At 40.9% G+C, this 19,707-nt stretch overlaps 1 protein-coding gene across 2 annotated transcripts in view; it reads left to right on the top strand.

The window, feature by feature from the left end:
- LOC101476097 (partitioning defective 3 homolog) overlaps positions 1 to 19,707 on the top strand; it is a 351,693-nt gene that overhangs the window by 121,879 nt on the left and 210,107 nt on the right. For both annotated transcript variants that reach the window (XM_076887953.1, XM_004568509.5), the window contains exons 4-5: positions 10,060 to 10,244; positions 13,852 to 13,989. In XM_076887953.1, the coding sequence (XP_076744068.1) occupies positions 10,060 to 10,244; positions 13,852 to 13,989 (323 nt within the window). The remainder of the gene's footprint in view (positions 1 to 10,059; positions 10,245 to 13,851; positions 13,990 to 19,707) is intronic.

The following is a 19,707-nucleotide window of genomic DNA, read 5'->3' as shown; positions in this document are numbered from 1 at the left end:
CGCAGTAGATGTGCTCGGTGTGAGGTCTCGCAGCAAGCTATCAAATACAGTGCATTTCTCGGCTTTTAAAAAAACGCTATGCGTCGCCAGGTGTTTCATCAGATTCGAGGTGTTACCTCCTTTGACAGTATCAGCTTAAAGCACTTGTTGCAGGCTGCTGAGTTTGCATCTTTTGCTGTGAAGTACAGCCAGACTTTTGACCGCTTTGCCTTGGGCATTTTTAATCTGCAGCAAAATAGTAAAGTATTACACATTAATGGTTACTTTTCTTAAAAGTAATGTAGTACATTGCTTAATTATTTGCTGAAGAAAGTGACTCGTGGCACTACTTGTTACTTTACTTTTTCCTTACTCTGTAAATAGTCCTAAAATGCAATGTAACATAATTACCAGTTAACCTTAATCGTAATCCTATAGTTCCACTCACCAACATAAATCTGTATCCAAATGAAGACATGCTTGCAATGTTTCTTTTAGTTTTTACAATATCAACACAAAACCGACAACGCGACATGGTCCAGTGTACCCATAGGTTTATCATCATTCTGGGTTCTTGGCTAGCTCTCTGTTAGCATGTTGTCTGTCTAGATGTTTTCAGATGTTGAGTTAGCAGCATAGCTTTGTTTCTGTCCTGAACACAGTTTGCATTTCATTATCCAAGCTTGTCCTTTCATGCAATAAAAGGACAAGCGTGCGCTTCTTAAAATCCTTAGACTGTTTTCCTTCTCTTGCACACTATTTGCTAATTCGCTAACTGTAGCGCTAAAGTGAAGGAAGGGATTTTTTTTCTCTTTACAGCTGCTCTTTACAGCTGTTGTTTTATAGATGACAATAAACAGAGTACCATAACAACTTTGTTTGGAATTAGCAAAGAGTGCATGTTTGCAAATGTTTAAGATCAGCCTAATATATTACTGCTATTACTTGCGCTTACAGGGAGAAAATGTTAGATTAGAAATCTTGCTGGTATGTGTTTGTGATATGAAGACAGACACATTAAAGCTCAAAGCCAGCCAAGTTTTCTTTGCAGCTACTCGTGGTGAATGCACTGTGCTAGCCAAAAGCCTCTTGAAGTGCACGCATCCTACATCGAGGAGCAGATTAATAAGACTGTTTAGCTGTGTAGCTTTTTAAAGCAAGCTAATCAGGTAATCTCCAACACTGAATTGACATCTCATAGGCAAGAAGCGGCTTTGATTAGCAAGAAGTCTTTGTTTATTTCAGCAGCAGCTGCTTCTTTAATATTTCCTGTCAAAGTCCAAATTCGTTTGACCGACCATTCTGAATCCTAGAATCTCACGCAGGGTTGATAGCTTTGGTCATTTTGCTACTCCTGGCTCGTGACATTTTCAGAGCAGTGTTTTTAATCATGAGTGACTTAGCCACATATCAGCCTGAGTGAGATTTATGGCCCCTTCTCTTCAGGAGCCTGTTCTTGTGGACCAGCCATAATAGAGAAACACACAAAATGGTGTTTACACGGAAGGTGCTGCCGTGGTCCTGTTTCTGGGCTGTCTGAGGGCTGTTTGCTTTGTTGATTAGCAGCTCCCCAGAGGCCTCAGTGTGGAGGGGTCTCTGTGAGTCTAGTCTACACTGGGATAGAGACGAATCCCCGATCCCACTTTTTTTTTTCATGGCTTTTGCACTTTTTTTATTTTGGGAAAACAAATCCGACCTTATGAAATTAATAATCTTGTTTTCAGATTTAGTTTCGTCATAAAAATCTGTAGCGAAGCTGGCAAACTATCTCTTGTTTGGCATCAAGCTCGAGCTTGATCACCTGACCCTGAATAAAATCAACACGGCGTCATCATAAACACGACCTGTGTCATTTTGCGCATGCTTACCCTTCTGGAAAACAGGCATATGCAGTTGTTTTGTTGCAGTCGAGGGGTCCCATGTGTGAGTGGAGTCGACCTAAATGAGTCAGGTTTGATTTGGGGAGTGAACTCCACCCCTCCCCTCGTCTCTGAGATCTTCATTGTCTAGGGAAACGCCACTCTCTCTCTCTTTCTCTCTAACACACACACACACACACACACACACACACACACACACACACACACACACACACACACACACACACACACACACACACACACACACACACAGAGTCTTTGGTGTTATTGTTGTTGAAGTGGCTAGGTGTCTGCTACTGGAGGCCTCATCTCTGAGGGCTCGAGGAAGGCTGGCATCCTCTTCTCATTCTCTCTAGTAAATTGTCTGTATTGTCTTTCTGTCAGGAGAGAAGAATCAGTCTCACTCTCTCTCTATTTCTTGTTCAGAATGGAAAAACTGGATGGTTGACTCTGCAGCCCTGTAGGGAATACGGCTCTCCCCTGCCTCAGTATTCGTGCTCAGGCAGGGTGATTAGACATCGTGCCAAACTCTAAAACTAATATGATTGACATATGAAGTTTTTCACTGAGCGCAAGAGGCATTCTGAACTTTCTGGGTACGTGATAACATCCTTATTAAACAGCAAAGTAATCGACTTGATCAAATCATGGCCTGCGCTCAGTGCCAGCGCAGATAAAAAAGATGGAAATGATCACTGTAGAGTAATCGGGCACACGCTTGAACTCTTATCTTAAGATAACATGAATACACAGAAATGGCACGGCTAGAACAGTGGAATATTTTTCCTGTAAAAGCAACTCAGTCAAGTGAAATGGTATTTTAGGCTAGTTGGAAGAATGTGCCATTCAAAGAGCTTTAGAAGTAGAAAAAGAAGGACGGTGTTATAATGCTCTGCAAAGATGACCTTTTGTGCCTTAAACATTAGGTAGATGTTGAATGGTAGTAAGCTCACATTTGACCTCTGACCTTTAAGGTCAATAAGCTGATCAACTTTGAAGGTCTAACTGGTAATAATGCTTTATAGAGCTGTATAAAAGATTGCCACTGTTTGTACTGCATAAGCATATAGGGAATGTTATATGGGGATTCTAAATATCACATTATAGTCTGCATCCAACTGTCATATTTGATCTTTATCCTTCAAGTGCGTGTCCTCTACCAGAGGCCTCGGAGTTTGAGGGTCCTGTGCAGTTAGCTTAGCTGTTCCTAGGACTGCGCTCTTCTGGACAGAGATCTCAGATGTTGTTCCTGGGATCTGCTGGAGCCACTCGCCTAGCTTGGGAGTCACTGCACCTAGTGCTCTGATTACCACTGGGATCACTGTTACCTTCACCCTACACATCTCGAGTTCTTCTGTGAGCCCTTCATACTTCTCAAGCTTCTCCTGTTCCTTCTTCCTGATTTTGCTGTCACTATGGACGTCTTCCTCTGCTTGTCCACCATTACTATGTCTGACTCGTTAGCCGTCACCATTTTGTCCGTCTGGAAGTCCCACAGGATGTTAGCTTGGTCATTCTTGACCACCCTTGGGGGCGTCTCCCATTTTGACCTCGGGACCTTCCAGGCCACACTCGGCACAGATATTTCTGTATTCTATGCCAGCCACTTAGTTATGGCGCTCCATGTATACCCTGCCTGCTAGCATCTTGCACCCTGCTGTTATGTGCTGGATTGTCTCGGAGCATAAACATACTTGTGCTTAAAACTGTGTAGACTTAAAACGCAGTGTGCAGTCAACAGAGCAATTAGCATTAAAGCCAAAAAAGGGGGTTTGTTTTCATAAATGCCATTTAGCATCTAAGTATTTTTCCGCCCATCCATCTAGTGGATTACATCTTCTGCTCTTTGTAAAGGTCAGCAGTTGATGTTTATTCAGAGTTTGTCTCGTCTCACTCTCTGGCGTTACATCAGATTAGTTTGCCAAACATTTCACAGACGCGCACTTGAGTGGTACTCTCGACCTTGTCTGGCCCTGGGTCGTCCAGCGTCCTATTTAAGTCTAATGTATACTTCATCCCCTCTGCCACAGTCGTGGTTCCCACCACTCAGAACTGTCTTTCTCCTCCCCCCCCAAAAAAAGAAACCTTTTGTCCGTCTGCACATGATTCAGGTCAGGGTGTTTTCAGTGGAAATCTCCCCTCACTGCACACAGGGACATCAATATGAAGTTGGTGGTTGCAGAGAGAGGGTGAAAATGGCTCAGTGCTATAATTTATTCAGACATTGAACTGGCCCAGGCTTGAAGTATTCAAAGTAGCCTACGAAAAAAAAAGCTTTTAGACATTTCATGAAGCCATGGTCGCTTGACATTTATATTTAAATCAGCCTGAAGTAAAAGCAAAGAGTCAAGAGTACAGCACAGCTACAGGTCCACGGGAGAAAATACCAAATTCACCCTGCACATAGTCTTCATCCCCGGTTTGCCAGAAGTGTCTGCATGCTTACAGTGGGCACACATTTCGATTTAAATAATAGTAAGGGCCTGACTTCATTTATTCTGTAACCTCTAGCCCACATCTTACTGTAAAGGAAAATGGCAACCTCCGATACAGCATCGCATTTCATCTTCTGTAATGTGTGCTACGCTGCAGAGTTTATGATGTCATTTAAAAATACTTTTTTTAAGTGCACCTGCTTTTCCTAAAACCACCTCAAATATTCAGGTTAAAGGATGAATCTGCTTCAAAGCAAATTGCTGTCACACTGGTCAACACTTGAAAACTTGTGAGTTTCAGCTCTGAACACTTGCAGTTTTGAGCCTTGTGACCGTTCCCTGCAGTGGCACAGCAACAGGAGAACACACTTCAGCTTGATGCTTTCAGGTGGCAATGAAATCACTAATATTAGATTAAATAGTCTAGACTCTCAGCACTTCCAAATATTGACTCTTTAGGGCTTTGGTGTTTAAAGGAGGAATATACTGTAACTTACTCGTCTTATGTTGGTATAAACAGTATAAAAGTAATTTATTTAGAAGAATTTGATTCTGTTTTTTAACTCATGTTGGGTAAATGGTGATTATGAGTAACAGAACAATACAGAAACAGCCTATCCTCCTCACCGTGTCCTTTCTGTAACCTTATCAGTATGCTGAAGCTCTAGCTCCATTACCTTGAATTGGCAGCCAGTCAGGAGGGAAGGGCTTCTTCCAGCTTCCCAGGTATTGTGAGGACTCTTTACTTCATGCCATTTTGGTGATTGCAAACTTCCACAGCTAATACATTAGAGCTGACCCCCATTTCTTTTGCAACTAAGCTGGAAGTACATTTTTTTGCTGTGTTATTACAGAAGAAAAAGTACTGCTACTGGTTTATGTTGTTTATGTCCAGCATGACTGGTGACTAAGTAGAAAAGTGTGTAGCGATGTAGTGAACTGAGCTGATGAGTTTAGGGACGTTTTAAAGAGGTCATCTCTTACAAAAACATAGAAACGGTCATTCTATGGTTTGTAAGTCAAAACTCAAGGACAAAGGGGAAGACAGGACAACGCACACACCCACACACAGAGGGGTTGATGGGTGACTGGGCACAGGTGGGAGGGAAACAGGTAAAGCTAATATTGCCAATGTTGATAAAGCAGGTAGTCATGAAAGGAAGGAAATGAATGACAACCAGGAAGTAAAAACAAGACAAAGAAAGAGCTTTACTGACAAAGTAAAATAGGGCGTTAAAAAAAAGAGACATGAAAACGAACACTAAACTTGATGACAGAGACGTGGGGTCAAAGATAACAGAAGAAACTAAAAGCACAATGAAACAGCAATGACAAAACAGATACATACAGATACACACCGGGTGTGTCGAACACGGCTCACTGGATGGCTTTGAAAAATGAGGAGGAGGAGGGCGTGGATTTTGAACTTTTAAATGTATTTACAACTTGTCCTACTGACAAAGATCATAGCTATTCATACCACTCTGATGTAATATCAATAAATGACATAAATATTTGTTTTCATTATCTGCAGAAGAAATTGCTGTTTATTTCTTACAGTTTTAGCTCAAAGGCTCGTGCTGACAGATTTCTTTCATGAACTACAGCAGCTTGATGCATGCTCAATCAGTGGGCTTTGATCAGTGGTTGTTGGTCAATGGTCATGACAATTTGCATATTAATGATCAGTGAACTCCCAGCACATTGTTCCTTCAGTGGTGCTAGTGTCAGTCACTATGGAAACCTGCAGTCAGCTGAGACTGAAGAAGTCACTTGGATGAGTGACGAAACGTTTCTCCCGCTGAAAACGCTACGTCGAGATGAACAGAATCAACTTTTGGGGAACTACAGCAGCATTTCTTCATCCTGTAACAAAACTGACATGTACTGTTAAAACACTCCTGATCTACAGACTGGCTCCTCCAGTCTGTGTGCCAAACATCTTTGGGCAAGAGATTAACCCCAAGTTGCTCTCAGATGCCTCCCTCGGAGTATGAATGAGCATGAATGTTAGATAGACAGCACTTATCTCAGAAAAGCATAGAAAAGTGAGAATGGGTGTAAATGGGTGAATGAGGGAAGTTGTATTAAGCACTTTGAGTGCTCAGGTGAAGTAGAAAACCACTATATAAGAACCAGTCTATGAATTACACTTCTTTTCTAATATTAGGATATAAAATGATGTAAAGAAAGTTAGAAATCCCTGCTTTATACTAACCTGTGGCCATTATACAGTTATATTATTTATTATTTCTACAATGAACATTCTCAAATGTACTACTAACCTCAAGACTATTTTGCTGTTTTCCATTAGAGTTAGTATTTCTATCCACATAATTTATATAAATGAATATATTTCTCCTCCAAACAAGGTGAAAGGTAAATAAAGGATGATACGGCATGAGATAATTGCCCCTGGAGAGCCCTACGTCTCTATGGTAAACTGTGGTGTGTGTACATCACTATGACCCTGTGCCCTGACCATAATTCCTCACTGCAGGGGCTGGATTAGGGCCTCGTTTTATTAGCCAGGCTCACCATCCCCCCTCCCGAGTGGTTTTGTTCCCGCTTCAGTGTGGATCGATTGCTGGCTCGGTCTGAAGTGGCAGTGCTAGTTATTAAACGTGGGATAACCAAACCCTTCGGACTGCTGGGATAATCCCATCACAAATTAAGTAGAGGGAAATTGGTCAGGGAGAGCCGGGACTGGAGAGAATCTTCATATTGTGACCTTCGTAACACAAACGAGCACAAACTCCTTTATTTGTTAGAAGCTGATCCGTAAGGATTTCGATCAACACTTTAGCAAGCTGTCGCTAAACTGAAACTAAAGTTTTGACAATCGACTGAAACTGTAAAAGAGCCAGAGTATTATTACTTAGTGTGTAAGAATCGATCCAAAAGAGAGCCATGTGTTGTGATTTTTATACCCTTAATGCTTGAATGTTGAAGTTGTCATGGTTTCTAAGGGCCTGCAAACATCCATCTATCAACTGAGCCTTGAGGTATTATGGGAAATATAACAAGGCTTTTAATCCATACCAAGTGTCTTGTGCAAGCCCCAACTACACACAAATCTATGAAAACATAGAAAAGGTTCCCTTTAAAAGAAATACAAATATTTAATATGAATACTTTGAGAATTTTAATATGCTTTCTAACCCATTCCTGTGCCCTTTCTCTGTCTTTCTTTCTTTTTTATAGTTTTGTTGTGTGCAGCTTGCGTGCTATCTCAAAGTCATCGTGTGGAATACTACTGGATGTTAATTACCCCTGCTGTCTGAAGTGAATATCATTAGAGCTTGAACTGGACATGAACCAGCCATTACTGAAAGGGGCAAAAGTTTATTAAATGCCATTAGTAGGTCTTCAACCTAATTTAAAAGCGAACACACAATGACTGGCTGGCTGCTAGATGTGATTTCCAGGCTGCTCTGACGTAGCCTCGGGCAGTGGGCAAAAAAAAATGAAACACATTTGAAACAAAGGAATAATAGTACAAGCTGCCGGTGAGGGATTTAATCCCTCTTATTTGGGGTGGAGGTTTTTGTTATGGTTTAGCAGTGAGTGAGAAAGTAGGTTTTATAAGTTACCTGTTTCTGCAGAAGAACTCGAGTTGCACCGATGATTTCCTCATGAGAAATGGCGCTTTATAAAGTTGAGTTACTCACCCAAAAAAAAAAAAAAAAAAAAGCAGTTTGAAAACCCTGTCATCATCTCTACTTTCTTGCTGCTGAGAAAGTTCCTGGAAGTTTCCAGATGTCATCATAAATTTATTTGCATACGAAGCCTTTCTACCGGAGTTACCGCACTCAAAGGAGACAAAGGAGGAGGGAGAGAACTTTTGTAATGAAATCTCACCGAAAACTTGGCAACAATAAGAGTTTTTTGTAACACAAAAATGTAATTTTTTTGCAGCACTTTACGTTTACATTACCCTGAATTGACAATACACTGCTGTAATGTCACTAAGTCCTGACTATGGATTGGGAATCTGTGTCTATGTCATAATTATTCATTTCACCAAGTGTGGGAAAAACAAGACCGATCTTTGGATCGAGGACCTTATTGGGCGACAGCTAAAGATGTAATGTGTGCTTTTGTCTTCTAGGTCAGTGGTTACTAACAGCGATGACAAATTTGACTTTATGAAATGGTCATAAATTATGAGGTGCTAAGAGATCTAATATTGACGTAATCCCCAGAACACTAAAAAGGACAAGCTTGTTTTTTTAGCACCTAATGGCAGCACTCAGACTAAGCAGACACTCGACTAAGCTCCACTTCTTAGACCACATCATCTCTAGAAAAGACTTAGAGAGAGAACAACAGTTCGGGGCCTCTGAGCCCTGATTATAATATTGAGACTACGGATTTATCAGGTAGGGGAGGATTAAATGAAAGCAGTTGGCGCCAAGTAAACACTAAGTAGAGGGGATGCTTTATCAGGATATTAGCACAAGTTCAAGTAAGTGAGATAGTACAAAGGATGTGAGTGAATGAAGATGAACTGGGATGCCTTGATAAGAGGTGTTTAGTTAGTGTACTAGGTGCAGAAACACATGCTTATTTCACTGTTATTTGCAGGATTCAGTCACTATTTCTGCCTCGACACAGGTGGTCACAAGAAACACTTACAGTTGTTCTTGAATCTCCTTAGTCTTGTCACGGTGTTAAATAACAGACGAGTTGGCGCACAGCGTAATCCATGATTAGAATGCGTCGCTCCCACCACTAAGACGTGTCTTGGTTGTATCAGATGGAAGCTTAACACTGGCATATGCTCAGTGCAATGATCTGTCTATGGATGACAGGTGGTTACCCAACTATTTGCATAATTATGGGTGTAACACACAGGCTGCTAGGACGTCATAAACAAATCCATATGGCCTTTTGGGAAAATCCAGATGATTTACACCACAGCTAACGGATATACTCACCGTCTTTACTTTGTAGCAGACATCGGTGGGATTTCTCACTGAATGTTTTAACCGGAGTGTGAAATATGGAGCAACTTCATCCCCTCTACTTGTTTTGGCAGCTCTAATCAAATGTGGGAACTTTATACCAAGTTTTCATGACAGATCGGTTAATGTGGCAGCTGAAACATGGGCCAGTGTTTCCTGTGTAGTTTTCTGTTAGACGTTTGATGGAAAGAATAAATGTTGGCTCTGAGACTCAATTTCAGTCCCCTGGAAACTTCCTAGAATCAACTTGAGTTGGGTAGCACAGTGTGTAAGAATGACCTTTATCGCAATAGTCAGATCATGATATATGAGCAAGTTTCCTGCAATTATTATTGTACTTGTTATTTTTAGAGTGGTTCGACCAAGCAAGGGGTTAGATAATCACATCTAATTTTTTTCTCACATGTACTTTTATATAATATATATATTTTTATCGCTGTCTGGGTAATTTCCCCAGCCAAAACTGTGTGTATAATATATCTACAGTAATGTATTTCAGCACAGATGGAATCAAGCCAAGCTAAACTTTCCATCGTGGAGTTGCGCAGTGTTGTTTTGGGCTTAACAGACCTTTCATAAAAACACGAGTACTTGTAATCACCACTTCCCATGTCTCAGCTGACATTTCATGGAGTGCTGTTAAGGAGGTATAGCAGGGGATGTAGCAGCACCTCCCAAAAATGGGCAACTTTTTGACGACCAAGGTGAAAAGCGAGCCGCTTAATAAATCGATAAAGCGGCAAGTGGTTTGATTTTGCTATAATTCCTTTTCTTTGTCTTTTGTAATCCCCTCCACAGACATGTCTCTCAATGTCCGTCGCAGTAGTGATCCCGCACTGGCTGGCTTTCCTCCAGGCGAGGCCCCGGTTGCTCCAGAAGAACCGTCCAGAAAAAATCCAACTCGCTGGTCCACAACCCCTGGTTTCCAGAAGCCCAACCATAAACGAAACCCCAGCAATGAAACAGGGAGCCTCGAACAAAAGGTAACTACACCTCCTGTGGTAATGTAGCCAATAAACTGTGCACGAATGCCTCAATGATACCTGGTATGATGCACCATTAAGTTGTTAAGATCATTTATTGGAATCTAAATGGTGTCAAAATGCAATAGATCAATAAAGTCTATTTTTTAAACTACTGTGAACTATTACATACTTATTCCAGCAGCACCTTGCCCAGAAGATAGGGCTGCTGATGTACGGGTGCTGCATCAATTATAATGCCCGAGATATGTGCTCTGAAATCTTCCCAACCTCCAGTCTCTGTTTTCAACTTACTCCTTTCTTCCCTCATTTTCATTCCTGTCTCCTCTGCGCCCCAAATCAAAGAAATAAGTGTTAGATATGAAAGTTGTGCTGCCCTGCTTGCAGATATCCAGCAGTAGCATAGATAGTGTTTATCTGAAACTAGTTCCATCTGATAACACCCCTTCTTGTCATCCAAAAGGATTAGCGGAGATTCTTAAACACATTCCCTTTATTACAAATTCACCTTCTTGGTGCTTTTAAGCCTCTGATTATTAGTCAGAAAAAAAATAAAATGAAATAAAACACACCTCAGGTACTCCGGTGCATCCTCCCTGCTGCTTCTGAAAGTAAAAGAAAGCCAATTAACTTCTCACAATGGCTGCCGTGCTGACAGCCCTTTACTTCTCACTGAGGGAGAGGTATGTTCCCATCAAACGGGGATGTTACAAATGGGGAAATTATTGAATGTTCGAAATGTGAAACATCAGCTCTGCGTGTGATTAGCGTGTCTGGGAGAAGGGGCTGATAGAGACACTTTAGTTGTCACGGCCCACAGAATGTAAAAGCAAGAGTGTGGGCTGAAATCAGAGCTCTCATTTTGTTAGTGGGAATTCTGTTCTGAACTACTGAACTGAGCAACTATGTATGTTTGTGTGCTTGTACTGAATATAAAAATGGGAAAGCAGAGGATCAGGAGTGTTGAAATATGACTTTGAATTTCATTGACTGTATATGGATTGCATGTCTTTAGCCCTTCTGTTACGTCCTACCATGCATAGAGGATTCCACATCCACAACGATGTTTGTAAGTTGTGGATCGTGGATAAATATTATTATGTTGATGTAATAAGAGGATTCCAGATTATGTACACCGCCACACACTAAACAGACGGATACGGTAGTTTAAACTAGAAGTTTCTATTAGTTTACTTTAGTCATACATAAAGCAATGGTTTAACCCTTTATAGGGCTCTCATTAAAACACGTAGACATTAAAAATTTCAACCCTGGCGTGTTATTGGGGGATATTTCAGGACTTTTTCACATGTGTGATTTTTAAAAAAAAAGTTATTTTACAGTGCAAATCAAGATTCCTTTCCTGTTTATGGTATACGTATTTACCAAAAAACAAACAAACCTGTATATAAGACCTGTAGGATAAACACAAATATGTTTATAAAGCCATGTTTTTTATGAACATTGTTTTTTTATTCACACTGGCAATTTTCGTAAATATAACACACATATCAAATAATTACTGAATAAATTTTAGTAATAAGTAATAAGATGTACTGTAAAAATAATCACCAGTTATATACCATTAACTGCTATACTAGAAAACTGCAATAAGGTCATGAAACAAACCAAACTACACACTCAGTTTTGATGTTATGACCACAAGTACGGTATGAGTGTAATGTAGGGGTAAAAAAAATTAAAAGCTTGAAATGCAACAGGCTGTGACTGACTGGTCAGATACAATAATATCACTATCTGTCACATAACCTGATCTTTTGTGATTGACTGGGAGAAATTCCTCATAGTTAGTCGTGGGGAGGACAATTGTTTTGTCCACTGAAGTCACCAAATATGGCTTCTTGTCCAATAAAAGGTTAAGACGATTCCTGTAAAAAACCTTCCTGGCAAAGCAACATTTTACATGGCGAGTTCAAAGTTATTATGACCAAGCCACTATAAATCAATAATTCCCTTAATAATGTTCAGCTGCCCAACTTGTAATGTTGTGTCCCATTTAGTTCTTGACTCCCATCTGCAGCAGTTCAGATGTTATCTGAATGTAGTGCATTTTAAGACACCATCCTGCCACAGACGCTTGAAATGGCATGGTGTGAAAAGTGACGAGCTAACAGCAGGATGCTGTCATTTTTATTCAGCTGACAGAACCAGACTTTTTTCAACTACAAAGGGAGTCTTAGTCCTTGTAACCCTTAATCTATTTCTTGCACCAACTGCCATATATTCATTTCAAGTCTGTTTTTATGAAATTAACAGCATATGTTGTAAGAATGTGTTAGTCAGCATGTGTAGTATTTGTTCTTGGCACCATATTTTTGAAAAGGAACATCCTTCAGCATTGCCAAAAGCAACTTACTCATAACAAAGTCTCTTCACTGTCTAGGATCGTTTCCTTTTACAGACTAAAGCCAGCCACGTGTTCAATTCCCCAACTAGTCTGAAAACGGCTCAGTCAGACTCAGTTTTTCTGCTAAATCTCAACAATAAAAGTCAGTGAGAGTACTCAGTCATCGGCTAGCACTGTAAACTCATCACATCTGCCAATGACTTTACAATACTTGGTATTTAGGGTTATCTGCACTTAGCAAAATCACCCATAGGGATTAGACAGTCAGTTTGAGCCTCTCTGGTATCTGGCTTTCTCTACATTTTATGATCTGATGTGTCGTAAAACTCTGTGGAGGGGGGTCCTTTGTCGTGCCGTGTCTGAGGCTGCGATGGGTATCAGGGCTGTCTCTATACACAGGCCAGTTGTGCAGCTCAGTTTTATAATTCTGTTATGCCTTCATCAGGCCCCTTGCATGTCACATTCAACTGTAGCCAAACACTGCTGGCTCTCCCTCCCATTCTTTTAAGCTCCTTTGTTTTTGCGTTGTTTTGATATATTTGCTATTTTGTGATTTGTTAAGCAACTATGTGTTCTCTTTCAATTGTGATGTCTCATTAAAAATCCCCAAAATGTTTTTTTTTTCGCTCTTACTCTTTATATGCTGTTTTTGTGACTAATCAGACCATATATGGTTGCTTTTCTACTTGTTTGTCTTGGTGAATCACTTGGCTTTGATTTTAATTATTGATTTGCTTTCTCTTCTATTCAAAAAAAACTTCACTCTTGACCTTCAGCTGCTGAGATTCCTAAGCCAAGGCTAGCAAGTGTGGAATATTATCTTTTGTGCCTGGGTGTGTTTTTTTTGCTTGTGGCCAGTGTAATATTTTATGCTCAAGTATGCTGATGTATGACATTACCTTGGCAGGAGCTTTGTGAAGTTGTTTTGGGTTTTTTTGTAATGATAAATCCTAGTTGGAGCTGTCTTGTTATTAAAAAGGTCCTCAAGCAGCTCAGGTGTGGCTGTAATGAAATATCAGGAGCAAGGGTTGAGTGAGAGTTAACTGAACCACAAAGATGGTACAGTCTTCAAAAATCAGGTTCGTCCTGGATTTTAGATAATTATGTACCAAATTTCTTTCTTCTTCTTTTTTTTTTTAGAAAGAGTATTTATACGAGTGCATTAAAGACTTCTTCTGATAGCAGGACCACAGTGGTGTACAATTTTTAATGTCTCTGCCTTTTCCTCTTTCTTTGCAGGGCAGAGGAGCCCATGCCTACCGTAGTCTTCCTCGTGATGCGAGTGGCTGGTCCACTCAGTTCCAAAGAGAGATGACTCGATCTTCCCTTAGTGCCAACCATCCAATGGTAGATCGATGGCTCGATCGACAAGAACAGGTTTGTTGGTGGACAATTAAGGAAATTGGAGACTCTATGGTTTATTTGTGGTTTGCAGATAAACATCTTTATTGCTTGACCAGTTCATAGCAGCTTGTATTTTTCACCACAGCCACCACTGGTTGGTCTAAAATAAAACAAAACAAGTTGGTTCACTTGGTGATGTGTTGATACAAAACTGACCTGGCTTGGTACAAGAGGATCTGCAGATTCAGATATTTGGTGTATGTGCTTAGCAATCAGTGGTGTTGAGCTAAAATTTCAATATCTCTACTTGAATATTGCTTAGAGGCAATGACTTGGAAGGGTTTTTGAACTTTGGATAGTGGGCTTTCTTGCTGTAAATTGATCAATGGATACAAAATGTGTTGGTCTAGAAATTAAGCGGGCATACACTTGTTCTATATAGTACAAGCCTTCGGGTTTTTCAAAATGGAATTTGTTAAGGTTCAGTTACACTTCAGTAAAAATAAGACAGTGACCTCCTTGCAACTCAGAAAAAAACTGCGTTTGCCCTGTGATTGCAATAAATTTTTTCATATAAATATACCTATTGGGAGGCAACTGGTCTCCAAGGAGCCACGGTCCAGCTCAGTCTGACTGCAATCACCCTCGTACAAATTGTCAAAGTGTCAGGGCTCTGTGTGCAGGCGGATGAAGAGGAGGATCCAAATGCGAGACTCGGACACTGAATACAACTCAAAACCTCAGCTTTATTGCTGGCATGAAGACAAAACATGAAGTGAACACTGAATGCTGAGAACAGACACACACACAGGCATAATCTGATGGTACGACGCAACACTGAGCACAGGAAAACACAGGGCTAATATACACAGGGTGGTAATCAGGGAATGGGCAACAGGAGGGAGACACAGCTGGGAGAAATTGGACTAACGAGACAGGGAAGCAGTAGAACTGAACACACTCACATGAGACACAGACCTTCACAATAAAACAGGAAACAAGAAACCACTAAACAAAGACGCAGACGGAATATAAACACATGCAACTCAAACAATACATGAAACAACAAATCCTTAAACACGGATAAACAGAAACATGGAACTCTAATAATAATAATCATCATAGCATCAGAGAAACAAAGCAATCATTCAAAAATAAACCAAAACATAAGAACTCAAAATGCTGGGTCAAACCTGACCCAGAACCGTGACACAAACATTTACAAATAAATGCCATCTTACGTATAGACCCAAACAGGTTGGCAATGTATTGCAATCAAACTCTGAGTGAGTCTGTGCTGATGACCACAACTTCCCTGCGACGCATCCATTTGCAATAGAGGACTTGACTCAATCGGTTGCTAGCTATTCTGACTATATTTCTATTTAGAAGCAAGTGTGTGTCAGAAAAGATTCTGACTTTCTGCTTTAGATCTGTGAGTTTTGTGGAACTAGACTGCAATATATCTCCAACAGAGAGCAACAAATTTCTAATTTTCACGGATTTATCACAACTAATGACTGTATTATCATCAACAGATTGCATGAAATTGCCCCGATTTAGTCACAAACTGATAGCAGACAAACTCATTTTCACTTATGTTTTATCTCTGTCTTGACTCACCAGAGTCATACCATCTTTCTTTTAGTTCTTGCGTATGAACAAAATTCTACTGTAGAAACGTATACAGATAGAAATGGAAACTCCTCACCAGTTTCTTTGAGGCTGCACTTGTTTGAAGTGCTGGCTCTGGCTGCTGGCCTGGGGTCAGCATACGCCCAGCTTTAACGTCACTGGGTTGTTGGCTAGCTTTCGGCTAACTGCCCATCATGTAGATAACTGACAAACCTTTGTAATGCCAGTAACAAAGTAGCTGTGACATAATTACTGAATTTTATATCGTAATGTGTTACATTACTGTGTTACAGAAAAGTGTAATGTGATTACAGTAATGTGGGGATTTGTTTTGTGGAGAGGAGAAGTTGAGGCTGTGTATCTCTGTAAAAAAGTAGCGGTACTCTAGTTTTCATGTCCACATTGAAATCCCGTTGCTCTAATTATACAGCAGATTATACACTAGTTATATATCCTATTAAGTAGGAGTATTATTTAATAACACTATTTTGCTGATGCATGATTTGGCATCAACTACACAGCGTTTCTTGATCATAGTTTACTCCTGTGTTTTCACAGTATGCATGATTCGTTATCTCTGACCACAGTGTAATGTCAGTCACAGCTGCGACTGATAACAGAGTTATTACAGTGACAGCGACTGCTCACTGCCCAATCCAATTTAGAACCAGGTCAATGACTGACATCAGACTTCTGTCCAATACTTTTTCATGAAGTAACAGTGTACAATGTTAGTCCTTGCAGGCTTGTCTCCTCGCCTCACACCCTCTTCGCTCTTTGTGATTGACTCACCCTGTGACTGGTCCCTCAACTCCTCAGTCTGTCAGAGGCGAAAAAATATTCTCCCTTTAAAAGTTATTAAAAGTGACAGAGGCTCTCTGCAGGGAGGGTGGAAATGACCTTGGGAAGTGTCGAACACGCTGAGCTTGATGTGAAGAGGATTTCTCCCAGTTTGTCTGCCGGTCTGTACCTCAACTACCTGCTTTGATTCATGCAGATGGTGTTTAATCGGCCCATTAAAGAATAAAAAAAGAGCCGAGAAAGGGTGAGGAAAAAAGAGTGAGATGCTCGAATGACTATAAAGTCTTCCTTCTTTCTCTGTAGTCTCATTATGGTTGTGTTTGGAATTCTTTCTCTTACTAAACATTATGAGCACCTATTGAAAGCAGTGATGCTACAATCAAGCTATTGTAAAAATAGCTGAAGTTGAAAACATACTGTTTACCAAGAGGGCACGTATACATGCAAACAGCTCAAGAACAGGATTTTGTTCAAAATATGAAGCCTCCTAAATCCAAGATAAAGCTTTCAAGTTAATAGTTATCAACCAAGTATAGTGTAAATATAAAAAAAGAGATTATTATTTAAGAACATGAGCTATACTGGTGGAGTCGTGTAAATATTTCATGATTAACGGCAGGAGCGCCACGACACCCTCACCGTGGCTAATCCTCGGTGCCACCTGAGTGTTTATAATCTGACAGCCGTGCAACTAAGTTGAGTCACAAAGCGCAAATCCTCTCATTAGGGGTGACACAGTATAAGTTTCAAAGTCGCACCTTGTAGCCCAGTTGTTCCTTCCCTGCACTCGCTGTATCTCGATCGCTGCCTTCCCTCCCACACGTGACGGTTCAATATTTTGTCTTCTTTGTGCGACGGGCGAGCAAAACAGCAGCATTGGATCGCGAGATAAAAATACACAGCGTGGGTTAATTAAAAAGAACTGTGATCAGTGCTAAAGCGTCGGCAGCGATAATGAGTGTACACACGCACATAAAAACACACAAACATGTACAGATATGCCAAGGTTTTTTGGTAAAAACACACCAATTAGCTGTTGTTTATCGTGGATTATTTATCTGCTGTGTTTTTATCGTTCTACTTTATGAGTTAAGATAAAAGTAAAACAAAGAAACCGAAGAGCGGGCGTCATCCTCATTTCTTTCTTTTGACTGGAACAAAATACACACACGCAACTACTTTGTGTATTTATATGCGCATAGGTGTTCTAGCAGCGTCATTTCTTAACTTCATACAATAGCTTCAATTTGAAGTACTTATCTTTTAGTTGCGTGGTCGATGTGTGTGAAGCAGCTTGGCATGCTCTGGATAGTGAGTTCGCTTCACCATTCATATTTAAGCAAGCCTTCCCAGCTCATGCTATAAATTAAAAATGTAAAGTCAGGCTGAATAAAATAACACATTGACTCCTGTGCTTAAAATGCCAAGGAGGTGCACGGGGGAGTTAACTGGACAATCTGTGACTCTGGTATTCTCAAGCTGGATGAGTTTGAAGTTTAGCTGCAGGGGATCAACTATGGATTCAGGGTTGAATTCTCTTGAGATTTTATTTTACATCACTTCTCCCAGGTGCTTTGGTAAAATGTATTGATTTGTGCTCGTTTTGGTGCTTTCGTGCGCTTCTTTTGTGCAGACTTTCAGCCTACGTACTAAGACAAGGACGGCTGGCCCATAGTTACATCAGGCAATTGTCCTATGTTTATCTAACAAGTCAATAAATTCACGTCAGTATCAAACGGTTCAATCTAAGACATCAGTAGCGTCTACCCCTAAATCTCTCACCACCCACACACACACACTCTGCCAAATGCAGCGTGGAGAAAAGCACGCTTTATCAGCCCATATACACCAAGGCCTTATGAGTTATTCTTCATATAAACAGCTGACATTAATGCTGGCCTATTATCCCACTGATGAATGTTAATGGGCTTTCCTGCTTAGCATTGCACACGCACACGCTCCCCCACATACACATTTTGATCTGGTTGAGTGGTTCTCCACTGTATTATTTTGCGGCCTTGATGATGGACCAGGGGCCATTATCATGAGCTGTAGCAGAGGCAGGACTGACATCAGCTGTCGATCACTGAAGGATTTAACCCAATCAAGGCTAACATGAAGAGAAGCAGATGTGTTTGAGCTATATTGGCAAAGCTCACAATTTGGGATTTCAGAGATAGTATTAGACAGAAACATTCTAATGTATAAATGCTAACTGTAGGGTTATTTAATCTACACATAAAAACACAAACAGCAAAACAATAAGCCTAATACACAGATCAGGCACAACATAATGACCACCTGCATAATTTTGTGTTGGTTTCCCTTTTGCCGCTAAAACCCTTTTGCTGCCTCTGTCAGTGCGCCCCAGAGCAGCTGTGGCTACAATGTAGCTTGCCATCACCAGTGTGTGAATGTGTGTGTGAATGGGTGGATGACTGAATGTAGTGTAAAGCACTTTGGTGTCCATAGGGACTAAGTAAAGCGTTATACAAATACAGGCCATTTACCATTTACCATAAAACAGCCCTGACCCATCGAGGCACGGACTCCACTAGATCCCTAAAGGTGTGCTGGGGTATCTGCACCAAGATGTTAGCAACAGTCCTGCAAGTTGAGAGGTGGGGCCTCCATGGATTGGACTTGTTTGTCCTGCAGAACCCACACATTCGTAATTGGACTGAGATTTGGGGAACTTGGAGGCCAAGTCAAAAGGGTGCATTATCCTGCTGAAAGAGGCCGCAGCCATCAAGCAGTACCGTTTCCATGAAAGGGTGTACATTGTCTGCACAAATGCTAGATAGCTGGCATGTGTCAAAGTAGCATCCACGTGGATGGCAGGACCCAAGGTTTCCCAGCACAACATTGCCCAAAGCATAACCCTGGCTTCGTCCATTCCGTCAGTTGCTTTCTTCCCATAGTGCATCCTGGTGCCAGGTGTTCCCCAGGTAAGGGATTCAGACATACCTGGCCATCCAACTGATGTAAAAGAAAACATGATCCATCAGACCAGGCCACCTTCTTGCATTGTGCTGTCTTCCAGTTCTGATTCTCATATGTGCATTGCTGGCAATTTCTTCAGTGTACAGGGGTCAGCATAGACACCCTGACTGGTCTGCAGCTATGCAGCTCCATACACACCTAACTGAGATGCTCTGTGTATTCTGACACCTTTCCATAAGAACCAACATTAAACATTTCTCTAATCTGAGCTACATTAGCTGTACAGTCTGTTGGATCGGACCACACAGACCAGCCTTCGGTCCCCACATGCATCACTGAGCTTTGGCCAACCATGACCTCTGGCTCACCGTT

The sequence above is a fragment of the Maylandia zebra genome, linkage group LG9 (genome assembly GCF_041146795.1).
Source record: "Maylandia zebra isolate NMK-2024a linkage group LG9, Mzebra_GT3a, whole genome shotgun sequence".
NCBI classification, from domain to species: Eukaryota; Metazoa; Chordata; class Actinopteri; order Cichliformes; family Cichlidae; genus Maylandia; species Maylandia zebra.
Note: the sequence above shows the minus strand (reverse complement) of the source record. Positions and strands in the feature narration are given on the sequence as shown.